At 34.0% G+C, this 20,746-nt stretch overlaps 3 protein-coding genes across 3 annotated transcripts in view; 2 read left to right on the top strand and 1 right to left on the bottom strand.

Moving 5' to 3' along the window:
• Positions 1-76, bottom strand: part of LOC105158418 (armadillo repeat-containing protein LFR) — a gene marked incomplete in the record, with an annotated part of 2,902 nt that extends 2,826 nt beyond the window's left edge. The window contains 1 exon segment of the mRNA XM_011075173.2: positions 8-76. Coding sequence (XP_011073475.1) covers positions 8-75 — 68 coding nt within the window.
• On the top strand, positions 6,342-6,761 carry LOC110011712 (uncharacterized mitochondrial protein AtMg00860-like). The gene has a single exon (XM_020692506.1). The coding sequence runs from the start codon at positions 6,342-6,344 to the stop codon at positions 6,759-6,761; it is 420 nt and encodes a 139-aa protein (XP_020548165.1).
• Positions 14,704-18,681, top strand: LOC105158417 (GDP-mannose 3,5-epimerase 2). Its single transcript, XM_011075172.2, has 7 exons — positions 14,704-14,898; positions 15,782-16,195; positions 16,794-16,887; positions 16,984-17,113; positions 17,203-17,335; positions 17,932-18,139; positions 18,233-18,681. The coding sequence occupies exons 2-7, from the start codon at positions 15,786-15,788 to the stop codon at positions 18,386-18,388; spliced, it is 1,131 nt and encodes a 376-aa protein (XP_011073474.1). The 5' UTR covers positions 14,704-14,898; positions 15,782-15,785; the 3' UTR covers positions 18,389-18,681.

Genomic DNA, 20,746 nt, shown 5'->3' with positions numbered 1-20,746 from the left:
GCGGCCGCTCTTGGCGGCAGGAGGGGCGGAGCCGCCCGCAGCTCCGCCGAGCTTGCTTTGCTCTCTCTTTTGCATCTCTCCCTCAATGGGCCTAAATCGTGGTGTACTTTGAAATTTATTCTAAAGAACGAACTGGGGCCATTTCTTAAAAACTATTGGGCCTCTTTTAAGCCATCTTAATTTGGATTTCAACTTGTTACTATTGGGCTCCTATGCCTTTGCTCGGCCTTTGGGCCACTAAATATTAGATAATTATAATCTAAGAATAATAATTAATTATTAAATATAATTACAATTAATTAAAAATTAAAAAAATAATAATGAAGTCGTGTCGTCAAAAAACGACTCCACTTTTTTGACGACACGCACTAGTTGTAACCCTCTAAATATTAGATAATTATAATTTAAAGTGTTAAAAACAATAAATAGTTATTAATTATGAATTAGAATTAATTAAAACTTTAATGAAAAACTTAAAAAATTAATAAAGAAGTAATTATGGCAAATTAGAGAAATATAATTTGAAGGGTAAATTAAAATCACCTTTAATGAAATTTGACATAATTATAAATATTCTTATAGTTTGACCCTTTAATATTTGACGAAATTATGTACTTTTTGCATGGGGTATATAATTATCAACTTTGCCCTTTTTGTATCTTTTTATTTTTTTTTAAAAAATAAAAATTTATAAGAAAAATCGGAGGAGGTGAATGATAAGTTTTTAAGAATTATAACAAAAATTATCCACTTAATTCATAGAAAAATCAAAAAAATTTAAAAATAAATAAAATTATAATTCTTAATCCACAAAGGCATTTTGGTTAGTTATCACAAAATGAATAGAAACATAATGGATTGGGCTAATTGTTAGCTAAGCGTTAAACTTAGGGAGGTATTGGTAATTTTCCGAACAACGAAGGAGTAATAGTAATTATGTCAAATTTTAGGGAAAATTGTTGTAATTTATCCTAATTTAAAATATTAAACTAATAATTATATTAAATATTAATTAAGTATTAATTAGAGTTAATTAAAACTTAAATTAAAAAAATAATGAAGATATAATGGCAAATAACGACTCTACTTTTTTTATTTTTCTAAATAAAATTGAATTTGCACCTCCATAAGGACTCACGGTAGTTTTGTAAGTCTTCCTATTATTGGGTAGACTATCAATTTTTTTTATAATAACTAGTTATCACTGGATGCAGTTTCCACACATACAAAAGAATTTTGGTTAAGATGATAAGAAAAAATAAATTTTGTAAAAAAAATAAATTATAATTATAAATTGTAATTAATATGAGGAAGTAAGGTAAGAGGAAAAGGTGGAGTAGTTGGCAGATAACTATAAAAAAATATATAATTATAAGATTATTAAAAAAATATTAAATTACACCAAATTCTTTTAAAGGGAAGATATGAAATAAATGGTACATTGGATTATTCAAAAATTTATACGATAAAATATTTTCTTTTATAATAGTATAGATACAATAAATAAGCTGGTATATTTTTGAAATCTAACTTAACTGGCGAAGCTTAGGCCCCTATAATCAAGAGCTCATGAATTCGTGTCCTGTCAATATGTGGGTATTAGTCTACTTTAATAATACTTATTGGTCCATGTTAATAGCACTTGGTAGTCTATTATAATATGACCTGTTTGTTTAGTTATATATATAATTGATATTTGTAAATCACGCATATTAATTGTTTGCAATATAAATTTATAATGTAAATATAACTGATTTACTAAAAAAAACAAAAATAATTTCAAGAAATTTGAGAATTATTGGTTAACTCTTTAAATCGTGACTCGGGTTCTTATTTTATTATAATAATATGTGGCACACTCAAATATATGTGCATAATTAATTTAAATTTTTAAAAAATAATTACTATTTAAAAAATATTGATTAGATAAATAAAATTAGAAAAAAAATATAACAATTAAGAGAAATCATCAAAAAAAATGAGAGAACAAAAAGGGATGTGGAGGTTGAGAAGATAGAGAAAAATACAAATTAAATAAAATCATTAATAGAGAAAAAATACATATTTATTTATATAATTTACATATAAATTATATTATATTATATAATATTTTAAATTATATTATATTTTACAATATTATATATATGTATTATATATAATATATTATATTATAATAACCATTGTTGAAACTATGTAAGAAAATATAATGATCTTAACAAATAATGATTATAACAATTACATAAATAGAAATTATAACAATATAAAATAATAAGATATGAAAAAAGAATTGAAGACAATTATAGTTAAAGGAAAACTTACTGGATTTCAGAATTTGTATATAATTAATTTTACAGAATAATTGAATGTACAAAATATTAATTATCAAAGACATCTAATTTTTGTATCTTGTAGATTATAAAAAAAAAAAAAAGAAAGGAAAAAAAAAAGAAACTGGAAGAAGGACTTATAGTGAGTGAGCAAATACCAGAGAGAAGTGAGTGTGTGTGAGAAAATGCTCCAAAGTAAGTTGTGTGTTTCTCTCCTTCAATTGCTTCATTTTATAAAAGTGGATGGTCTTCATATTCTTCATATGCTTGAGTGGATTAGCTGACTATGGCTATCCATCATAACTGTCATTCAAGTGTCAATAATGCAGCTAGTGAGCTGCAAAAGCTGATTTTTGAATTTTATTTTATTTTTTATTTTTTTATTTATTTTTTTTACAATATTTCTAAGATATTACATCAACAAATTTTTTATGGAATTGGGCTAAATATTCATTTTCATCTCCAAGGTTGATGGGCGATGGGAAATCTTCCTTGTCACTTTGAATTTCTTCTAGAATTTTTTGCATTTCTTCTTTTATTGTTGCCTTGGCAATTCTTGTAGACAAATTATTTTTCTTCAGTAGAAATTGCTCCTACTGCCAATTGTTTCTTTTTCAAGAATTATTGACGTTTTGCACATTGTAGAATTTTATTTAAACCATTCAAGAATTGTTGTCTGTTCAAAAGTCTCTGTCTTCATTTTGTCCCACCATTTGACACAATATTTTTTTCCTAAAGAGAATATAATTATGTCTTCATCAATTTGAAGAGGTTTGAATTGTTGTTCAATTTTTAGTGTCCAGGTGAGGTTGAATTGGATATAGAATTTGAGCAGATTGGGAAGATGTTATCCTAGGAACATACTGAGTTTTAGGTTTTCCAAAAAGAATTTGAAAGCTTCTTGAAATGGTTTAGGGAGAATTTGTGATTCTGGTCCAACATAGTGCCAACATCTAACAAACCAATTTAAAATTTTAGCGGGGATAATTTTGGTACAAAAAAAAATCTAGCAATTCTATTAATATTCTTGATCAAAGTCATAATAGGATTTATGAAGATCCACTTAAAATCTAGCAATTCTATTAGGATATTCTTCCCTCAACCAAATCCATTTATATTCAAAATATGCCACCTAAAGGAACACCAACCAACTCTCACAAATTTGGCTACCTAAAAATCTTTATAAATTCCATTCTTTCATTATCAGAATGGAAAAAATGTCCACATGAGCTCAAGAACATTCTTAATAAAAACTATTCATTGATTTCTTATTGGGATTACATCAAAGCCTTCCAACATTTTCTCCTCAAACAGAATGAGAAAAATATCATGTCCTTTTATTTATTTATTTATTTTTTGTACCAAAATTATCCCCACAAAAATTCCAAATTGGTTTGTTAGATGATAGCACTATTTTGGACCAAAATCACAAATTCTCCCAAAACCAGTTCAACAAGCCTTCAAATTCTTTTCGAAAAACCTGAAACTTAGTATGTTCCTAGGAAAACATCTTCCCAATCTGCTCAAATACTACATCCGATTCAATCTCACCTGGATACTAAAAATTGAACAACAATTCAAACCTCTTCAGATTGACGAAGACACAATTATATTCTCTCTGGACAAAAAATATTGTGTCAAATGGTGGGACACAATGAATATAGAGATTTTTTAATAGACAACAATTCTTGAATGGTTCAAGTAAAATCCTACAGTTGCAAAACCTCAACAATTCTTGGAAAAGAAATCAATCTGCGGCAGGAGCAATTTCTATTGAAGAAAAATAATTTGTCTGCAAGAATAACCAAAGCAACTACCACAAAAGAAATGCAAAAAATTCTAGAAGAAATTCAAAGTGACAAGGAAGACTCTCTATCCCCCATCAACCTTGGAGATGAAAATGAAAATGACTGCTTTGGAAAATTTAGCCCAATTCCATAAAAATTTTGTTGATGTAATATCTTAGAAATATTGTAAAAAAATAAACAAATAAAAATAAAAATTTGAAAATCAGTTTTTGCAGCTCACTTGCTGCATTATTGACACTTGAATGGCAGTCATGATGGACAGCCATAGTAAGCAAATCCACTCAAGCATATGAAGAATGTGAAGACCATCCATTTCTATAAATTGAAACAATTGAAGGAGAGAAACACACAACTCAATTTGGAGCATTTTCTCGCACACTCACTACTCTCTGGCATTTGCTTCTTACTACAAGTCCTTCCAGTTCTTCTTTTAGTTTTTTTTTTGGTAATCTATACGAATACAAAAATCGGATGTGTTTGATAATTAATATCTCTGTACATCCAATTATTCTGTAAAATTCATTATATACAAATTCTGAAATCCAGTAAGTTTTCCTTCAACTATAATTTCAACTCTTGTTTCATATCTTATTATTTTATTATTGTTATAATTTCTATTTGTATAATTGTTATAATTATTATTTGTAAAGATCTTTATATTTCCTTATATAGTTTCAACAACTGTTGTTAGTCATTGACTAATTTGACTTCATGACTTGAAATTTAAATATTTGACTTGAGAACCCTTTCTCTCTCCTCTAACTCTCTCTCTTGAATCTCGACCACAGACGGGCAAAAGCATCAAAGAAAAAGTTATGCAAGATTCTCTCCTCTAACTCTCTCTCTCTCGCTCGTGGACGGCTCCGACTCAATCAGCATAACTTCAGTCCGACTCCATTATGTCGCATTTTCCAGCCAAAATGCTACTCTTGAAGCTGACTATTCGAGTGGAGGAGCACACTTAGGCCGTTTGATCGAGGGTAAGCCTGCAACTGGGGATAACTTAAAAGTCTCAGGCCCTTATGGCTTCGTCTTCTGGAAGCTAGGGCGCAATCAAATGCGGAAAGAAATTGGGGATTTCATTGAAGCCAATCATGCCAAAATTGAGCCGATAAAGTGACATGTGGATGATTGAAGATGCGCAGACTGGTACTATAGTGGAGTTGCTTTCTTTTTTTAGGTCCTTGAAGGAGAACATGATCCACCAATCACCAGTTGAGGAGAAGGACACCCGACATGTTTTCTGATGATCTTTTAATGCAATTTCAACTTTATTTTCTTTTTTGTTTTTTTTTGTCATTTTGTTGCAATTCCATTGAGTAGAAGAACATCATTATGAGAGGAATTAAACAATTTTTCTTCCTCATCTCGTCTCTGTTCTTCTTCCTTCCCACCCCCTTTCTTTGTTTAGTTTAAGTTTTCTGCATTTATACCTCTGTTCATATCATTTGGCCGCAGAGCCACTTGATCCTTGGACCTGAAATACACTAAAATGGCTGATGGAACAAGATTGAAGGAGATAAAAAGAAGCACAAAAGAAAATAGATATAATGTTTATGGATGAAAAGGCTAGGAAACAGGTGATTGAGGATGAAATCCATAGACGTGATGTAGGTAGAAAGAGGACTCCAAGCTTTTGTGATGAATGTAGAACATAACTTATCAATTGTCCAACAACAGCTTCAAAGTGTTGTTCAGCAGTTACAGTATACAATAGAAACAAATCAATCCTAGGGGACGACCTGACTACAACACTGGAGAAGGGATCTACTTCGGAGGCTGCTGTACACAACGCCCTTAGACAAGAAGGTAGTAACACCTCTAGGCAAGTGCACCACAACTAACAAAATGTTGGCACTTACAGTGCTTTCAAGTGTTTTCATGATGAAGTTTATTAGTGGCTTGAAGGAAGAGGTAAAATCTTTTGTGTCCACCTGTAACCCAACCTCATTAAATCAAGCTATCATACTTGCTAGGAAGCAAGAACACACTGTCAGTGCCATCCTTAAGCACCAACCTAATATAAATTCTCAGTCAAAACCTCATTTCAAACCACCAAATAAGAACCCCACCCTCCCAGAACCAAAACTCAAGCCAAAAGTTTCCTCCTGAGGCTGAAGTGAGGGCCAAGAAAGAGAAGAACTTATATTATAGGTGTGATGAACTTTATGTACCTAGGCATAGGTGCAAATACAGATAAGTTTATATGCTACTAAGTGATGAGGAGGCAAGAGATTATGATAAGGCTGAACAGGATGAGCAAACCACTGAAGGAGAGGAGACAGAAGGAGACATCATAATACACCTCAAAAAGGTGTTGGAGTTACTAAGAAAACACCAACTTTATGGAAAAACGAGCAAGTGCTCCTTGGCTCAAATGAAGGTAGAATACCTAGGGCACATAATATCTTGGGAAGGTGTTGCCACTGACCCCCAGAAGGTAGAATGGATGCTTAACCGGACAAATGTCAAGGCACTTAGAGGATTCTTAGGGCTCACTGGCTATTACAGAAAGTTCATAAAAGTTTATGTGGCTATTAGTGAACCACTTATATTACTACTTAAAAAAGATGTCTTTGAGTGGAAACATAGACCGAGTAGGCTTTTAATCAACTTAAAGAGGTGATGACCACTGCACCGGTGTTAGCCATGCCAGATTTTTCTCAATTATTTGTGGTGGAAACTGATACATGTGCGAAAGGAATTAGAGTTGTCTTGATAAAGGAAGGCAAGCCTATTGCTTATCTAAGTAAAGCTCTAGCTGCAAAAAGTCTGAGACTAACCTCTTATGAGGAGTTCTTAGCATCACTCCCAGCTGTTACTAAATGGAGACACTACCTACAAGGGAATCACTTTATTACAAGAACGGATCAAAAGAACCTAAAACACATACTTAGTCAAAGGGTTGACTCTATGTTGCAGCCAATATGGGTTACTAAATTGCTAGGCCTTAGCTATGAGGTTCTATGCAAGAAAGGTAATGAGAATAGGGCTGCAGATGCCCTATCCAGAATAGAACATGAAGGGGTTGAACTCCACTCTAATGCCATCTCCACACAATTCTCTTATGGATACATGAGATATAAACCAGCTATGAAGGCAATACATTATTTCAGACAGTGATTCAAGCCTAGTCTATTGATGCAATGTCATTTCCTGACTATGAGTATGAGGCTGGAATACTCAAAAGAGGAGGCAAGATCTGTATAGGCAGTCATGGAGGAGTTTGAGAGAAAGTCATCAAGGCACTACATGACTTTGCTTTGGGGGGACATTCTGGAATTAATGGGACTTATAAGAGGATTAAACCATTATTCTACTAGCCTACAATGAAAAGTGATGTCCAAAATTGGGTGAAGGAATGTGAAGTCTGTCAAAGGTTTAAGCATGAGAACAACCCCTATCTTGGATTACTGTAGCCTCTACCTATCCCTTAACAGGCTTGGTCTTGTATCTCAATGAATTTTATTGAAAGATTACCGAACTCTGAAGGGAAGGATTCTAGTGGTGGTGGACAAGTTAACCAAATACTCCGACTTCATATCCCTCAAACACCCCTATACTGCAACCTCGATTGCCAAAGTTTTCTTTGACAACATCTACATACTGCATGGACTACCTGTGAGCATTATAACAGACAGGGACAGAATGTTTATAAGCATATTTTGGAAGGAGTTATTTACTCTATCTGGAGTGTCCCTAGATCAGCATTTCACCCACAGAGTGATGGACAAACTGAAAGGGTTAATCAGTGCTTAAATAACTATTTGAGGTGTAGAAATGGTCTCAATGGTTAACTCTTGAAGAGTTTTGGTTCAACACTAATTTTCACACATGATTGAAAGCCACACCACACCATTCCAAGCTCTACATGGCTATCCCCCTCATCAACTATCTGTTGGTCCCTATTTGCAAAACCACCACACTGAGGTAGAAGAGTTAATGCAGGAAAGGATCAAGGTGCTCCAGTTACTGAAAGATAATCTCCACCAGGCACAGCATGGGATGAAAATGAATGCTGATAAAAAGAGGTCAGAGAGGGAATTTGAGGTTGGGGATGAGGTGTTTCTAAAATTACAACCTTACAAAACAGGCTTCAATTGCTCTTAGGAAGCAACTGAAACTTTCAATTAAGTACTTTGGACCCTACAGAGTAATTCAGAAAGTGGGTAAGGTTGCTTATAAGTTGGAGATATCCCCAGGGTTGGTTCAAAGTACTTCCCTTTAGTTAACTTACCTGAGTTCGAAGATGAGGTCTTCATGGTGTATCCTACAACTATTCTTGCTCGCAGATTGATACCAAGGAACAATGTGGGGATTCCCCGAGTGCTAATCCAGTGGTCACGCTCATTTCCTGATCAAGTAACATGGGAAGACTAGCATGCCATTGCAACAAATTTCTAGGTTTTGATCCTTGGGGACAAGGCTCTAAAAAAGGGGCAAGGAATGTCGTATTTACCAACCAAAACGTGACTCTTGAAGCTGACCGTTTGAGTGGAGGAGCACACTTGGGCTGTTCGAACAAGGACACACTTGCAATTGGGGAAAATTTAAAAGTCTCAAGCCCTTACAACGTCGTTTTGGGGAAGCAAAGGTGCAAGGGAATGGGGAAAGAAACTGGGGATTTCACTCAAGCCAATCATGCCTAAATTGAGCCGACAAAGCGACAAATGTTTAGGATGCGCGGATATAGTACTACGGTGGAGTTATTGTCTTTTCTAAAGTCCGTGAAGGAAAAGATGATCCACCAATCACCAGCTGAGGAGAAGGACACCCAACAAGTTTTCTGATGAACTTTTAATATAATTTCAGCTACTTTCTTTTTTGTTTTTTTTTTTTCCTTTTGTCGCAACTCCATTGTAAAGGCAAAGGATTGAGTAGAAGAACATTATTATGAAAGGAATTAAGCAATTCTCTTCCTCATCTCGTCTCTGTTCTTCTTCCTTTCCACCCCTTCTCTGTCTTGTTTAAGTTTTCTGCATTTATATCTCTGTTGAAATGCCTGATTGAATTTTTGTTGATTTTACTTAGTTGTACTTGCATTTTGGTTGGTTTGTATTTTTGGACAACATTAAAAAAAATACTAAACTAATTTTTTTAAAAAAAAATTCAATTTTTCAATTTTTAGACCGACAAAAACCCAAAAAAATCGGTTATAACCGAAATCCAACCCAAGCTTTTTTTGTTCGATTTTGGTTTATGATTTCTAAACACCTCTAACGAAAATACAAGAGCTAAAAGTGTAATTTACCCAATAAGTGTCAGAGTCACATTCCCATGCTTGTGACAAGTGGACCCGAGTAGTACCGAAATGCGTTCAAGAAAGATCCAAATGACAGTGATCGGATCCGGGTACAACAGAACAGCCTATCATGTAGGGTCTTCAATAAAAGGTAAAAAACTACAAAAACGTACAATTATTTGGCTTAGTACAGTACTGATTCATCTATGCCTCATACGTCTTATCTATATCTAATAGAGGTACTTTTGTGATAATTACAATAATACCCTCAAAAACCCACAAAATTCAATGTCGGTGGAATCTAAAATACCAAAAGTATATAAAAAGGTAAACTATATCGTCTTGTCACTATGTCTATTTTTATACTTTAATATTTAAATTTATCATATCAATTTTATGAAATTTTTACTTTATCATATATAATCAATTTTTGTTGATTTTTCTATTGAAAAAATATCACATACTCTACATATGTGAAAAATATCACATTACATTAATCGTTAAATATCGCATGCGCACTGTATGTGATATTTGTTTGATATAAAAGGTAAGGTGTAAAATCTCGTAAAGTTGATAAGACAACTTAAACACAAAAAAAAAATTAGATGTCAAAATATAAAAATAAATATAGGTTGAATAGCAAAATATAATTAACCCTAAAAAAATATATACGATTATAGGTTTTAGTTGTAAAATAAATGGACTAGAATGGAAAAAAATAATAATTTACCTTCTTTTGTATTCCGATAATCAACAATATATAAAATGGCATGAATACCTCCAACATGTCGTTATCTTAGTGGGCCCCGGGTTTGCATTCCAAGTGTTTTAGTCGTACTGCTTCAATCCCGAGTCGGCATTAACTCCAGTATGTATGGATTTATTACCATTCCATAATTAAAAAAAATCAATAATTTACATATAACTAGACAATACGACTATATATATAAATACATACTCGTTATGCTTTCAGGTATAATTTTTCCTATTATAACTATCATAATAAGCTTCATATTTAACATCACTGACTTAAAAATCGAAAAATTGTAACGCGAACTTTCCTATATTGCTTTCACATGGTCAGCCTTGCACGTTTGTTGGAGGCTTTCAAGGATTTTTAAACCCAATTTTGGATTATTTGGACCATGAAGATTTCATTAAATTTTTACACGAATCATTATTGATATATATATATATGACGAGGGTAATTATCAAATAACAAAAAACCTTTATTTGTTAATGGAATTTATCCTCAATGGCAGGATCCGCGCATAAGAACTCGGGCCAGGTCGCTCGACCTGACCCGGGTTAACGAGTCAACCCATTTCTTCAGCCTTTGGATCAAGTGATGTGGACGCATCCAGATAAAGCCACGTGTCATACGCTCATGCGGTACCGTACTACTATATATACAGGCATTTATGACTATCTCAGGGGACACATTTATTACTTTTACTGCTTTTTTTTGGTCTCATTCAATCTCATTTTATCATCCTCGGCTTCTAATTTCTAACTTAGGCATTGGAGGGCCTTCGCTGGGGGCTACCTAGCTAGTCTTATGTTTGCTCTGTTCTCAGGATCCACTAACAGGAAGCTCAAAAGAAGGATCTAGTGACCCAACCTCAAGACCAATATCAACGACCCAATTCGAATTTTATACGACCTACATCAATATATATACATATATTTGGGTACTTGAAATTTGAAAAGTATTGCCAATATATGCATTCTTGATGAAACAAAACAAGAAAAAGAAAAGAAATCAATGTACGCTCAAAAATTTCCTAGGAGACTATTATATATCTTTGAAATCATAAGAAGAAAAGCATTTACAATGAGAGTCCTTGGGTCATTCTAGCAATAATAATTTACATTTAAAATAAAAACATCAAAATTATTACATTACATCGTTATTTATTGGTCAAAAATATTTTTCCCTTACAACTATAATCAGTTTTGTACTTCATCATCTATTTTTTTTTTATTTTAATTTATCATACCAACTACACAAATTTTGTAAATTATCGCCTCAAACCATCTTTCGATGGATTTTTCTGTCTAAAAATGGTCACATTCAGCATATATGTGCAAGAATCTTTCTTATTTTTAAAAAACTACTCGTGATTTTGTTAATTTGAAGTTGAATTTCACTTTTTGTCGTAAAAACATTGTAATATCTATAGATTCTATACTATTATATAAGTGATACCAATTTTTTAATATTCAAATTTATTCATAAATTCATTTCTTTCCATCAAAACAAATCTGGGCAGAATAGTAATTTTAAAATTTTTTAATAATCTCACAATTTTATAATCTTTTTCTCCACCCACTACTCTATATTTCTCTCTACAAACTTCTATATTTTTAATAAATTTACAATTAAAGTAGCTTTTTTGTCACCTCACCCTACATTTTTTATTCGACTTTTTACTTTTTTTATCACAAGTTTCTTTTTTCTCTTCATCTCACATCATAGTTCTATTTTATACACGACCAACGACCACTAGCTAGCTAGTTCCTACAAAACTGAACCAAATATGAGATTTGTGGTGAAATATTACACATATGCACTACATGTAACTATTTTTTTATAGAAAATTCCATCAAAAAGTAGTTTAAGGTGGTAATTTACAAAATTCATGTAAATGAAATATGATAAAATGCAACAAAAAAAAATTTAGATGACAAAGTATAAAAATGACCATAATTCGGGACTAAAATTTTTTTAGTCTTAATTTATTATGTAATACCTCTTATTTAAATATTTAAATTGTATGGTCAATATGAATAAATAAAGAAATAACATTAACGCATTCAAGATTTTTATGTAGGAAAAAGGAAAGTCATTAAGTGGAAAGATATATTTGTTTAATTTTGGTAGATAATTAAGGTTCATTACTTATAAAATCAGTACATCTAGGCCACATAAATTAATTAAATATTGATAAGGATACTAATAAAATAATAAGATCGCAAAAATGGTGAGGTCGGATCATTGGTCGTTGGTCGCTGTTTACCAGGTTCGGTCCTTTCGGGTGGCCTGGGTCTGACTCGTATGGCGACCCGGACAAGTGTCATGCTGAAGGGATGCTTAGTGACTGCATGGATAGCCCTTAAGGCGACTTGTGTCAGGGGGTGGGACCCACAAAAGGACTCTATAAATAACCGGAGCCGTGGCGATCAAAAGGTACTTCTAAGCACACAACTTTCACTCGCATATTAGATTGCTAACTTTTCTTTCGATCCGAACTTATTTAAGCATCGGAGTGTCGTTGTCAGGACGAACCCGATTAGCTTAATGTCTTTGTTTTATCTTCAGATTTCAGGTTCGGAGTGGTGACGTGGTGAGATCGAGGTCTTGGATCTAGATCGTGCGTGATCAGGTCGAATCAAATATACCAATAATTTTAAATCTAAAAATATATCTAAATAAACAAACAAACCAAATTTTATTATAAGAAATAGACTTATACCTGCATTCATTCGTCAATACTTTATCGATTGTGAGGCTTCCATCTACCATGATAGTGGTAGTATAAATACAACATACAACATAGTCGTGCGTTCTTTATGGTAGGTTACGAGCTCCAATGAATTTAAACATGAACATGTCAACGACCCCTCAACATGTTGGTCGCGCATTCTCCATCCATTTTTTTTTTAAAATTTTTAAAATAAAAATTTATGATCAAGCAAAATTTGGTCCACGATATATTTTCTGTTGGGGGAACAATTATATTAATACCTGAATTTTATTATTATTGTTAATTTGATACTCTCGTTTTACAAATAACTTAATTGATATTCGAGCTTTATCATTAAGACCACTTTGATTTTTTATTTATTTTTCGGTTAAATGCAATTTGCCACCCCTATGATATATGAAATGAGTAAAAGAAACTCTGTGAATTTTTTTTAGCAAATTACCTCCTTGTATTTGAAAAAATGAAGCTAATTACCCAATTTTCAAGGATTTAGATAGGGGTAATTTGCTTTATTTCTCAAAATACAAGGGTTAATTTGTTATTTTTTTTTCAGAAAATTTTTTTGGTTATTTTTCATATCACATGAGTAAATTATACTGTTTTTTATTTTTTTTGTTATCTATTTATGTAATGACTAGTTTACTCTCATGCACCAAAATGGAAAATACCAATATACCAAAAGTAATATTAACAGTGAAACCTCCAATACGATATGATTCATTTATAAATATTTGAATACCAAAATGACATCTATAGTTTATTTGTTAAGGGTGAGACATCTAAATTAACACTACCCTGAGTAGCAAAATATTTATTGACAGAAATACTCTGACACCACAAAAATATGGATTGCTCCTAAATAACTATGATGTAAAAATTATGATAAATCAACAGTTTTTACCGCAATCAAACAAAATTAGTGCAAATACTTCGATCTTGATCACGATTAATTAATATTGTCATGATTTTTTAGTTGTGACTAATGTTTTATCCCGGCACACATAAACAACTTCTAATAGTTATTTTGCAACAGTGATTAATTAGTATTCACTATGATACTTTTTTTTAATCATGGTAATTAATTATGAGAAAAAAGGTGTTAATCATATTTAAGATGAATTATATTTTTCTATTTGAATTATACCCGTTTGTATACTTTGACATTAAAATTTTTTTTTTTGGTCAACTTAACATCTCAATTTTGTGATTTGTACTTGCTATAATTATATGACAATTTTCTAGTCTATTTTTCTGCCAGAAAACATCACGTTCGGCCCATATGTAATATTTAAGGGCAATGTAGCGATATTTTTTCAATATGTGCACTGCATGTGATGTTTTTCGATAGAAAAATTGATTGAAAAATAATCATATAAGACAGAGTATAAATTTTTCAAAATTAAGATGGTAAATCAATCGAAAAAATTACCCACATAATTATTATTCGCATTATATTCATTTCTTTTAATCAATAGACTTTTTAATAATTTTATATCCATGCATATCTAATATTAATGTATTTCAGTATTTGTCGATTTTAACTAATTATTTAGTTAGATTTTTACTTTTTTTATTTACCTAAATAAAAAAATTTAAGAAAAAATCACATTACAGACATGTATTGAGTGTGTTATACTGTTTGATTATAAAACTCATAAACACAATATAATTTTCCTCTAATTAGTTTTATTACAAATGAAAATGAATACTTGAAGAGAAGCCAAACACGTCAGGAAAAAGATTGAATGATTGAATTCAGAAGTACCCAAAATTGTTTTCACCACACAATTTCTGTCATCTCAGATTGAAAAAGAACAATAAAATCGAAAGCCCATAATTCTCACGAAAGCAAAAATATATTCAAAAAAAGGACGGATAAAGCATCTACGGAGACAGCAGTATATATGTGTGTGTATATATATAGCACACGAGGAGCAGAGATCTACTAAAAAAGAGAGAGGCCACTCCAGAATCTCTTCATACTACTTCGATCCTCTGCATTTCTCTCTTTCCAAGAATCAAAACTTTCTGAGGTGAACGAATCTTCTTTTCATTTCCTTCAAGATTTTTGAAAAATTATATGTATATATGTGTGTGTGTTAGTGTTGTTTCACCCTGTTTTCTTGAGATTACGCTGGAAATTCATGTGTATGATGGAGGGCGTGTTTGGGGTTTCTTTAAGCCGTTTGTTTTCCAACTTGGGTTTGTTTAAAGTTTTTTACTTGTTTCATTTATCCTGGAATTTTTAGAGTGCGAGTTAGCATTTCTGGTTGTGTGTGCTCTGTTTCTTGGAATAGTTTCTGGGTTTTTGTTGATTTTGATTTACTGAACTTGGAGGGATGAGTGAGGTTATGTTTGTATGCTCTCTTTGTTATAATCTAAAAAGCCTATTTCTTGACAGCGTATTTGTTTGAATTATGTATGCAAACTGTGTAATGTTCAATTTCCCTCCTTATGGTTTTGCATACTTTTCTGCAGTTCTTGAATCATAATGTACAAGCTTCTTTGCTCTGTTTTTGAGTTTTTGAGTGCATGGAGTATAGAACTGTACCCCTTTCCTTCATTTTTCATTTATTTGGTTTAACTTTATTAGGTGGCTGAGAATGTATGTGTTTCTTGAGATTATTTTGTATTTTAGAACAAATATTATAGTTCTACTTATATTTCAGTGATTTTCTCTTTTAGTTACCTTGGTTTGACATATCTAAATAATGGTTGGGTAAATTTAGAGTATCTTCCTTGCGTCGGCCGTTGTATCACTAGTTCTTGATTTGCTTTCGGATTATGCTTTTTAGTAACCAGTGGATGCTAATTCTTTGGTTAATGCTGACTTATTTGATTTTACTGGGATTTTTAAGTCTGAGTCCGGTGTAGATTAATCTCTTTGTTAATTCTTTTTTGTAAACCCATTGGTAGCATAATGGGAAGCACTGGTGACACCAACTATGGGGCATACACATATGAAAACCTTGACAGGGAACCCTACTGGCCGTCAGAAAAGCTCCGGATTTCCATTACAGGAGCTGGTGGATTTATTGCTTCTCACATTGCCAGGCGTTTGAAGAGCGAGGGCCATTATATTATTGCTTCAGACTGGAAGAAAAACGAGCACATGACTGAGGATATGTTCTGTCATGAGTTCCATCTCGTTGATCTGAGGGTGATGGATAACTGTTTAAAAGTTACCAAAGGAGTCGACCACGTGTTCAATCTTGCTGCAGATATGGGAGGGATGGGCTTCATTCAGTCTAACCATTCTGTCATTATGTATAACAATACAATGATCAGCTTTAACATGATTGAGGCTGCAAGGATTAATGGTGTTAAGAGGTACTTTTCCATAAAAGTTAAACCTTCAAATTGTGCATTTGCATGCATTTGGATTTGTAAAGAGGATACTGATATGAGCGGTGGTGTACCATATATCTAATGACGTGTGTTGCAAGAAAACTGCCATACGAAGTATAATTAGACAATGCTAGACGTTGATGGATCTTTACTACTGTTAACAAATATACTGATTGTAAACTTATCATTCTCGGAGATGCTTATTTGGATCTTTAATGAGTATTTTTTTCAAACAATGTAAAGTATCAAAGTTTAAGAATTTTCGCTAGGTGAAGGTGAGGGAAAATGAATTAACTAATCTTTCTTGTGCGCCTACTGTCGCTGGTACTTGCAAGCAGTGAACAATAACTCAACTAATTAATTGTGGTCTGACACAAAAGGAACCTTGAATATTCCCTTTCCTCCGACTGTTTGTATAATATTTTGCTAAGATGCTACTCAATATCATCAAGTATGCATAATCACAGTGTTTCTTTTGTGTTCATTTATTGTTGATAATTACCTTTTAACCAGATGCAATAAAACACACATTTGGTTACGGAAAAAATCTGAATATTGTTATGTTTACGTTTGTCTTTAGGTTTTTCTATGCGTCCAGTGCTTGCATCTACCCTGAATTTAAGCAGCTGGATACTAATGTGAGCTTGAAGGAGTCTGACGCCTGGCCTGCCGAGGTTTCCTTCTACTTTCTTGCATAATTTGGTTCCTTTCATTTTCTGTTTTTCTATGTCATGAATGAGATCTGTTTCTTTGTTCAATTTGCTATTTAGCCTCAAGATGCTTACGGGCTAGAGAAGCTGGCAACTGAAGAACTATGTAAGCACTACAACAAAGACTTCGGGATTGAGTGCCGCATAGGGCGGTTCCACAACATTTACGGTCCCTTTGGCACGTGGAAAGGTAAACCTGATGCTGCTAGAAGTAGATTTATTTTGTTTTTCTTTCTAATAAGTGTTCTCTTCAATTCGTCGACATCTTCATAATTGCAGGTGGGAGGGAGAAAGCACCAGCTGCCTTCTGTAGGAAAGCCATTACTTCTACTGATAAGTTCGAAATGTGGGGAGATGGCTTGCAAACTCGGTCTTTTACCTTTATTGATGAATGTGTCGAGGGTGTTCTGAGGTATGCTTACCTGATTACTATACGTGTCATTATAGTTGCAGTAGAGCTTAATTTCATCATGAATACCAGATATTTTTGAGGCTTCAATAGGCGGTAGGGCAAGCGAACACAAAATGATTATAATTGAAAGCAACTCTCGATGCTCGATTCAGAATCAATCAAAAGCTCGTTTGAACTTGATTTGTTGAAAAACTAACAAGACAATCTTGACCCCCATTTCTGCTCTACAAGATTTGAAGCTTGTTTTGTATTATCGAGATAATTGAGCTTGACTCATGTTTGTATCAATTAAATGCTTGTTTCAAGGTCGATTAATCAAATCAAACTCAATAAAAGTTCAAACAAGTTTGGACACTAATGTGCTCAACCTAATCGACTCGACTCTATTACTTCCCATAATGATCCAATTTTGGATTCAGTGTTTCTGAAATTGTAACTGAAAAGGCCCGCGATCATCAGTTTACCACCTTCACAATAGAGAAAACTACACATGCTCTTCGGGTTCTTGACATGTGCCTAGTTATAATCTATAAAAGAAGAGCTCCATTTGAATCTTTTGTGTTCTTGTGCCTGTTGTGACATAATAACAAACGCAGACTGACGAAATCCGACTTCCGAGAGCCTGTGAACATCGGAAGTGATGAGATGGTCAGCATGAACGAGATGGCCGAGATCGTCCTGAGCTTCGAGAACAAGAAACTCCCTATCCATCACATTCCAGGACCAGAAGGCGTGCGTGGTCGGAACTCAGACAACACTCTAATCAAGGAAAAACTCGGTTGGGCCCCTTCTATGAAACTGAAGGTAGCGTCGTCCGTATGCAGTCTTTTCCTTTACTCGTACCAAACACCATTTTAGGCAAACACATGACTCACTGCTTGCACATCTGTGATACAGGACGGATTGAGAATCACATACTTCTGGATCAAAGAACAAATCGAGAAGGAGAAAGCTAAGGGGCTCGATTTATCTGCCTACGGCTCGTCAAAAGTTGTCGGAACGCAGGCGCCGGTTCAGCTTGGTTCTCTCAGAGCCGCCGACGGCAAAGAATGAGGTAGTCAACTGAAATAAAAAGGTTTGTTTTAGCACATGAGCGTATCTATCTATGTATGCTCTGCTAATATACTGCTAGAGCCAAATATCTACTTCTGCGGGCTTTTTAGCTTATTCGTAAATGTCATAACGAGGTTGTATGTTGAGCGAAAGCCTCGTATTCATCATGTATCTTATAGCTAATCAGGATGTTGGTTGCCAGAATAATTCTTTGTTGTCGAGAACATACTGTCTATCCTTGGCAATATATCGAATTCGATTTGGCTCCTGTGTGGAACCTTTTATTCTTACAACTACTCGAAGGCTGATAATTTAACATAGCAACCTCATAAAAGTGTGATGTCGAGTGAAATTGCGAGCATGTGGAAAGAAAAAGGTGCAATTTTGTTTTCTAGGTGGTCCACAAAGCAGCAACCTTGGAGCCATTTGATTCAGATAAGGTAGTAAAGAAGCCACTATGACTATGGATGTGCTTGTGGTAATATACAAAACTACACATATATCATGCATAACCAACAAGTTAAGCCACAAAAATTTGCTCTCTTTTCTCTCCAAAAATGTTCTCCTTATTGTTCTGTATTGAATTGGATTCAATTTAGAACATAAAACATTTCAAAAGCACTAATTCATAGTGTTAGTCTGGAGTAGTTTTTCTTCTTGTTCTTTATTCTATTTAGTAATAGAAAAAGAATTATATCTCTTCCTTAGTGTGGTGTGGACAAATTAGAGGGGTCTGGACTTGGGCTTGTATCCACAATGATTAATTAAATTCAATTTAATTAATTTATTTTCAATTAACCATTAATCAGAAATTCCCGTCCCGTCTAGCAACGGTCCATGGCACTAGAGATTGGGTAAGTATTGGCATGAACATTTAGGTTCCTGAGTACTATACAGGTACGGTCCTTTCATCATTCGTCTCTCGTTCTAAGTCTAGGGCATGAAATTGGGCGTGGCTCTCATCCTGGACTAGATAGTATGCTCAATAACTCGAGATGTGTTTGATCTATTAATTAACGTAGGAAACCGTTCCCTACTCAACCAATCGTTGTTGCCACAGACTCTAAGAGCACGAACCATCTCAGAGCGCATAGGAGACTCGACTGTGATATACTGACAGGTGACGGATTCTATCGTGGAACCCACCGTCCTCACTACATATTCTGATTGCACTGAACAAGAGTTGTAATGACCACATCCAAGTTACGATCATCTTTCGTCAAATTCAAGATACAACCATCACATGCATGCAACTGCCGTGATTCCTCAAGTCCAAGGACTAATCCCGTACTATCGGAGCCAGGAAGATCTAGTCATACCAACCAAGCCTCCAAGGCTTTTATATGACGATTTTTCGCAAGTCAGTTCAGTCGGCTTAATAACCTTGTCAACCACCCACTAACATTGCATAGACGTCCAACGTCTGTCACCAATTAAACACGACACTCATCCAATGGATGCAATTTTAGTGCAAGTCTCAATAGAACTCTCGATGCCCAGTTTCGAAGTCCTCGACTTGGAACGTTCCAAACCCAACCTTCAGAAGTTGGTTGCATGGCCACCATTCAATGCGCAACCCAACTACATTGGTTGTACAATTTGGTTCGTGGGCTTTATTGTGATGTTAAGCCTATAAACATAATCAGTGAGTACAATAAATACAATTGCCAGATAATAAATACTCACTTTATTCATAAACAATGTTACAATTACACCAAAATTGTCAGAACAGATTATATAAAAGCCAATCCAATTGGCTTTTTGGTCACCTATTCTAACATTCTGACCATGAAGAACCCTTTTGAATCGTAGTGCCACCTTAGCTGGTCAATCGAACCTAATCCACTTTTATCTATAGCATCTAATCTGCATCAATCTCATCAAAAGTTGCACGAACGAAGTCCTCTCGCCAAAGCCCGTTGCAAGACAAGAGCACAACACACTTAGTCCCGACGGTACCGAGGCTGGAGGACAAACTAGGCGGAAGGACGATGGACGAGGAAGCCAGGGATCCTTCACAATTCAGATTGTCTGTCCATCTCCTACAAACCACTGCAACCCCTCCACTAGCAACGCCCGAGCTAACAAAATAGATTTACCAAGTATAAGAACCATGACCCTTCCCATCAGCTTCAAGAAAGGACCCATCAAGAAAATATTTGGCACGCAACACTTGGTGCAGCAAACAACCCGGATTAGTAACCACCTGCCCATGACTGTTTACACAAGAGTGTCCTCTTAAACTCCTTCAGACTTTTGAAGCCAAGGGCCTCCTCACACTTGCGGCGACACGGTTGTTCCAAGAAGCCAAGTGTATCTTCTAGTGATAATCTTGATGCCAGAAGAAGTTTGTCGACA

The sequence above is a fragment of the Sesamum indicum genome, linkage group LG3 (assembly GCF_000512975.1).
Source record: "Sesamum indicum cultivar Zhongzhi No. 13 linkage group LG3, S_indicum_v1.0, whole genome shotgun sequence".
Classification (NCBI taxonomy): domain Eukaryota; kingdom Viridiplantae; phylum Streptophyta; class Magnoliopsida; order Lamiales; family Pedaliaceae; genus Sesamum; species Sesamum indicum.
Note: the sequence above shows the minus strand (reverse complement) of the source record. Positions and strands in the feature narration are given on the sequence as shown.

What these genes read in the sequence shown, in the direction of transcription:
- LOC110011712 (XM_020692506.1), top strand. Translation starts at nt 6,342, where the DNA reads ATGCTACTAAGTGATGAGGAGGCAAGAGATTATGATAAGGCTGAACAG.
- LOC105158417 (XM_011075172.2), top strand. Translation starts at nt 15,786, where the DNA reads ATGGGAAGCACTGGTGACACCAACTATGGGGCATACACATATGAAAAC. An exon ending in AGGATTAATGGTGTTAAGAG is followed by an intron (nt 16,196 to 16,793) that starts GTACTTTTCCAT and finishes GTTTGTCTTTAG; the next exon opens with GTTTTTCTATGCGTCCAGTG. An exon ending in TGTGTCGAGGGTGTTCTGAG is followed by an intron (nt 17,336 to 17,931) that starts GTATGCTTACCT and finishes TAACAAACGCAG; the next exon opens with ACTGACGAAATCCGACTTCC.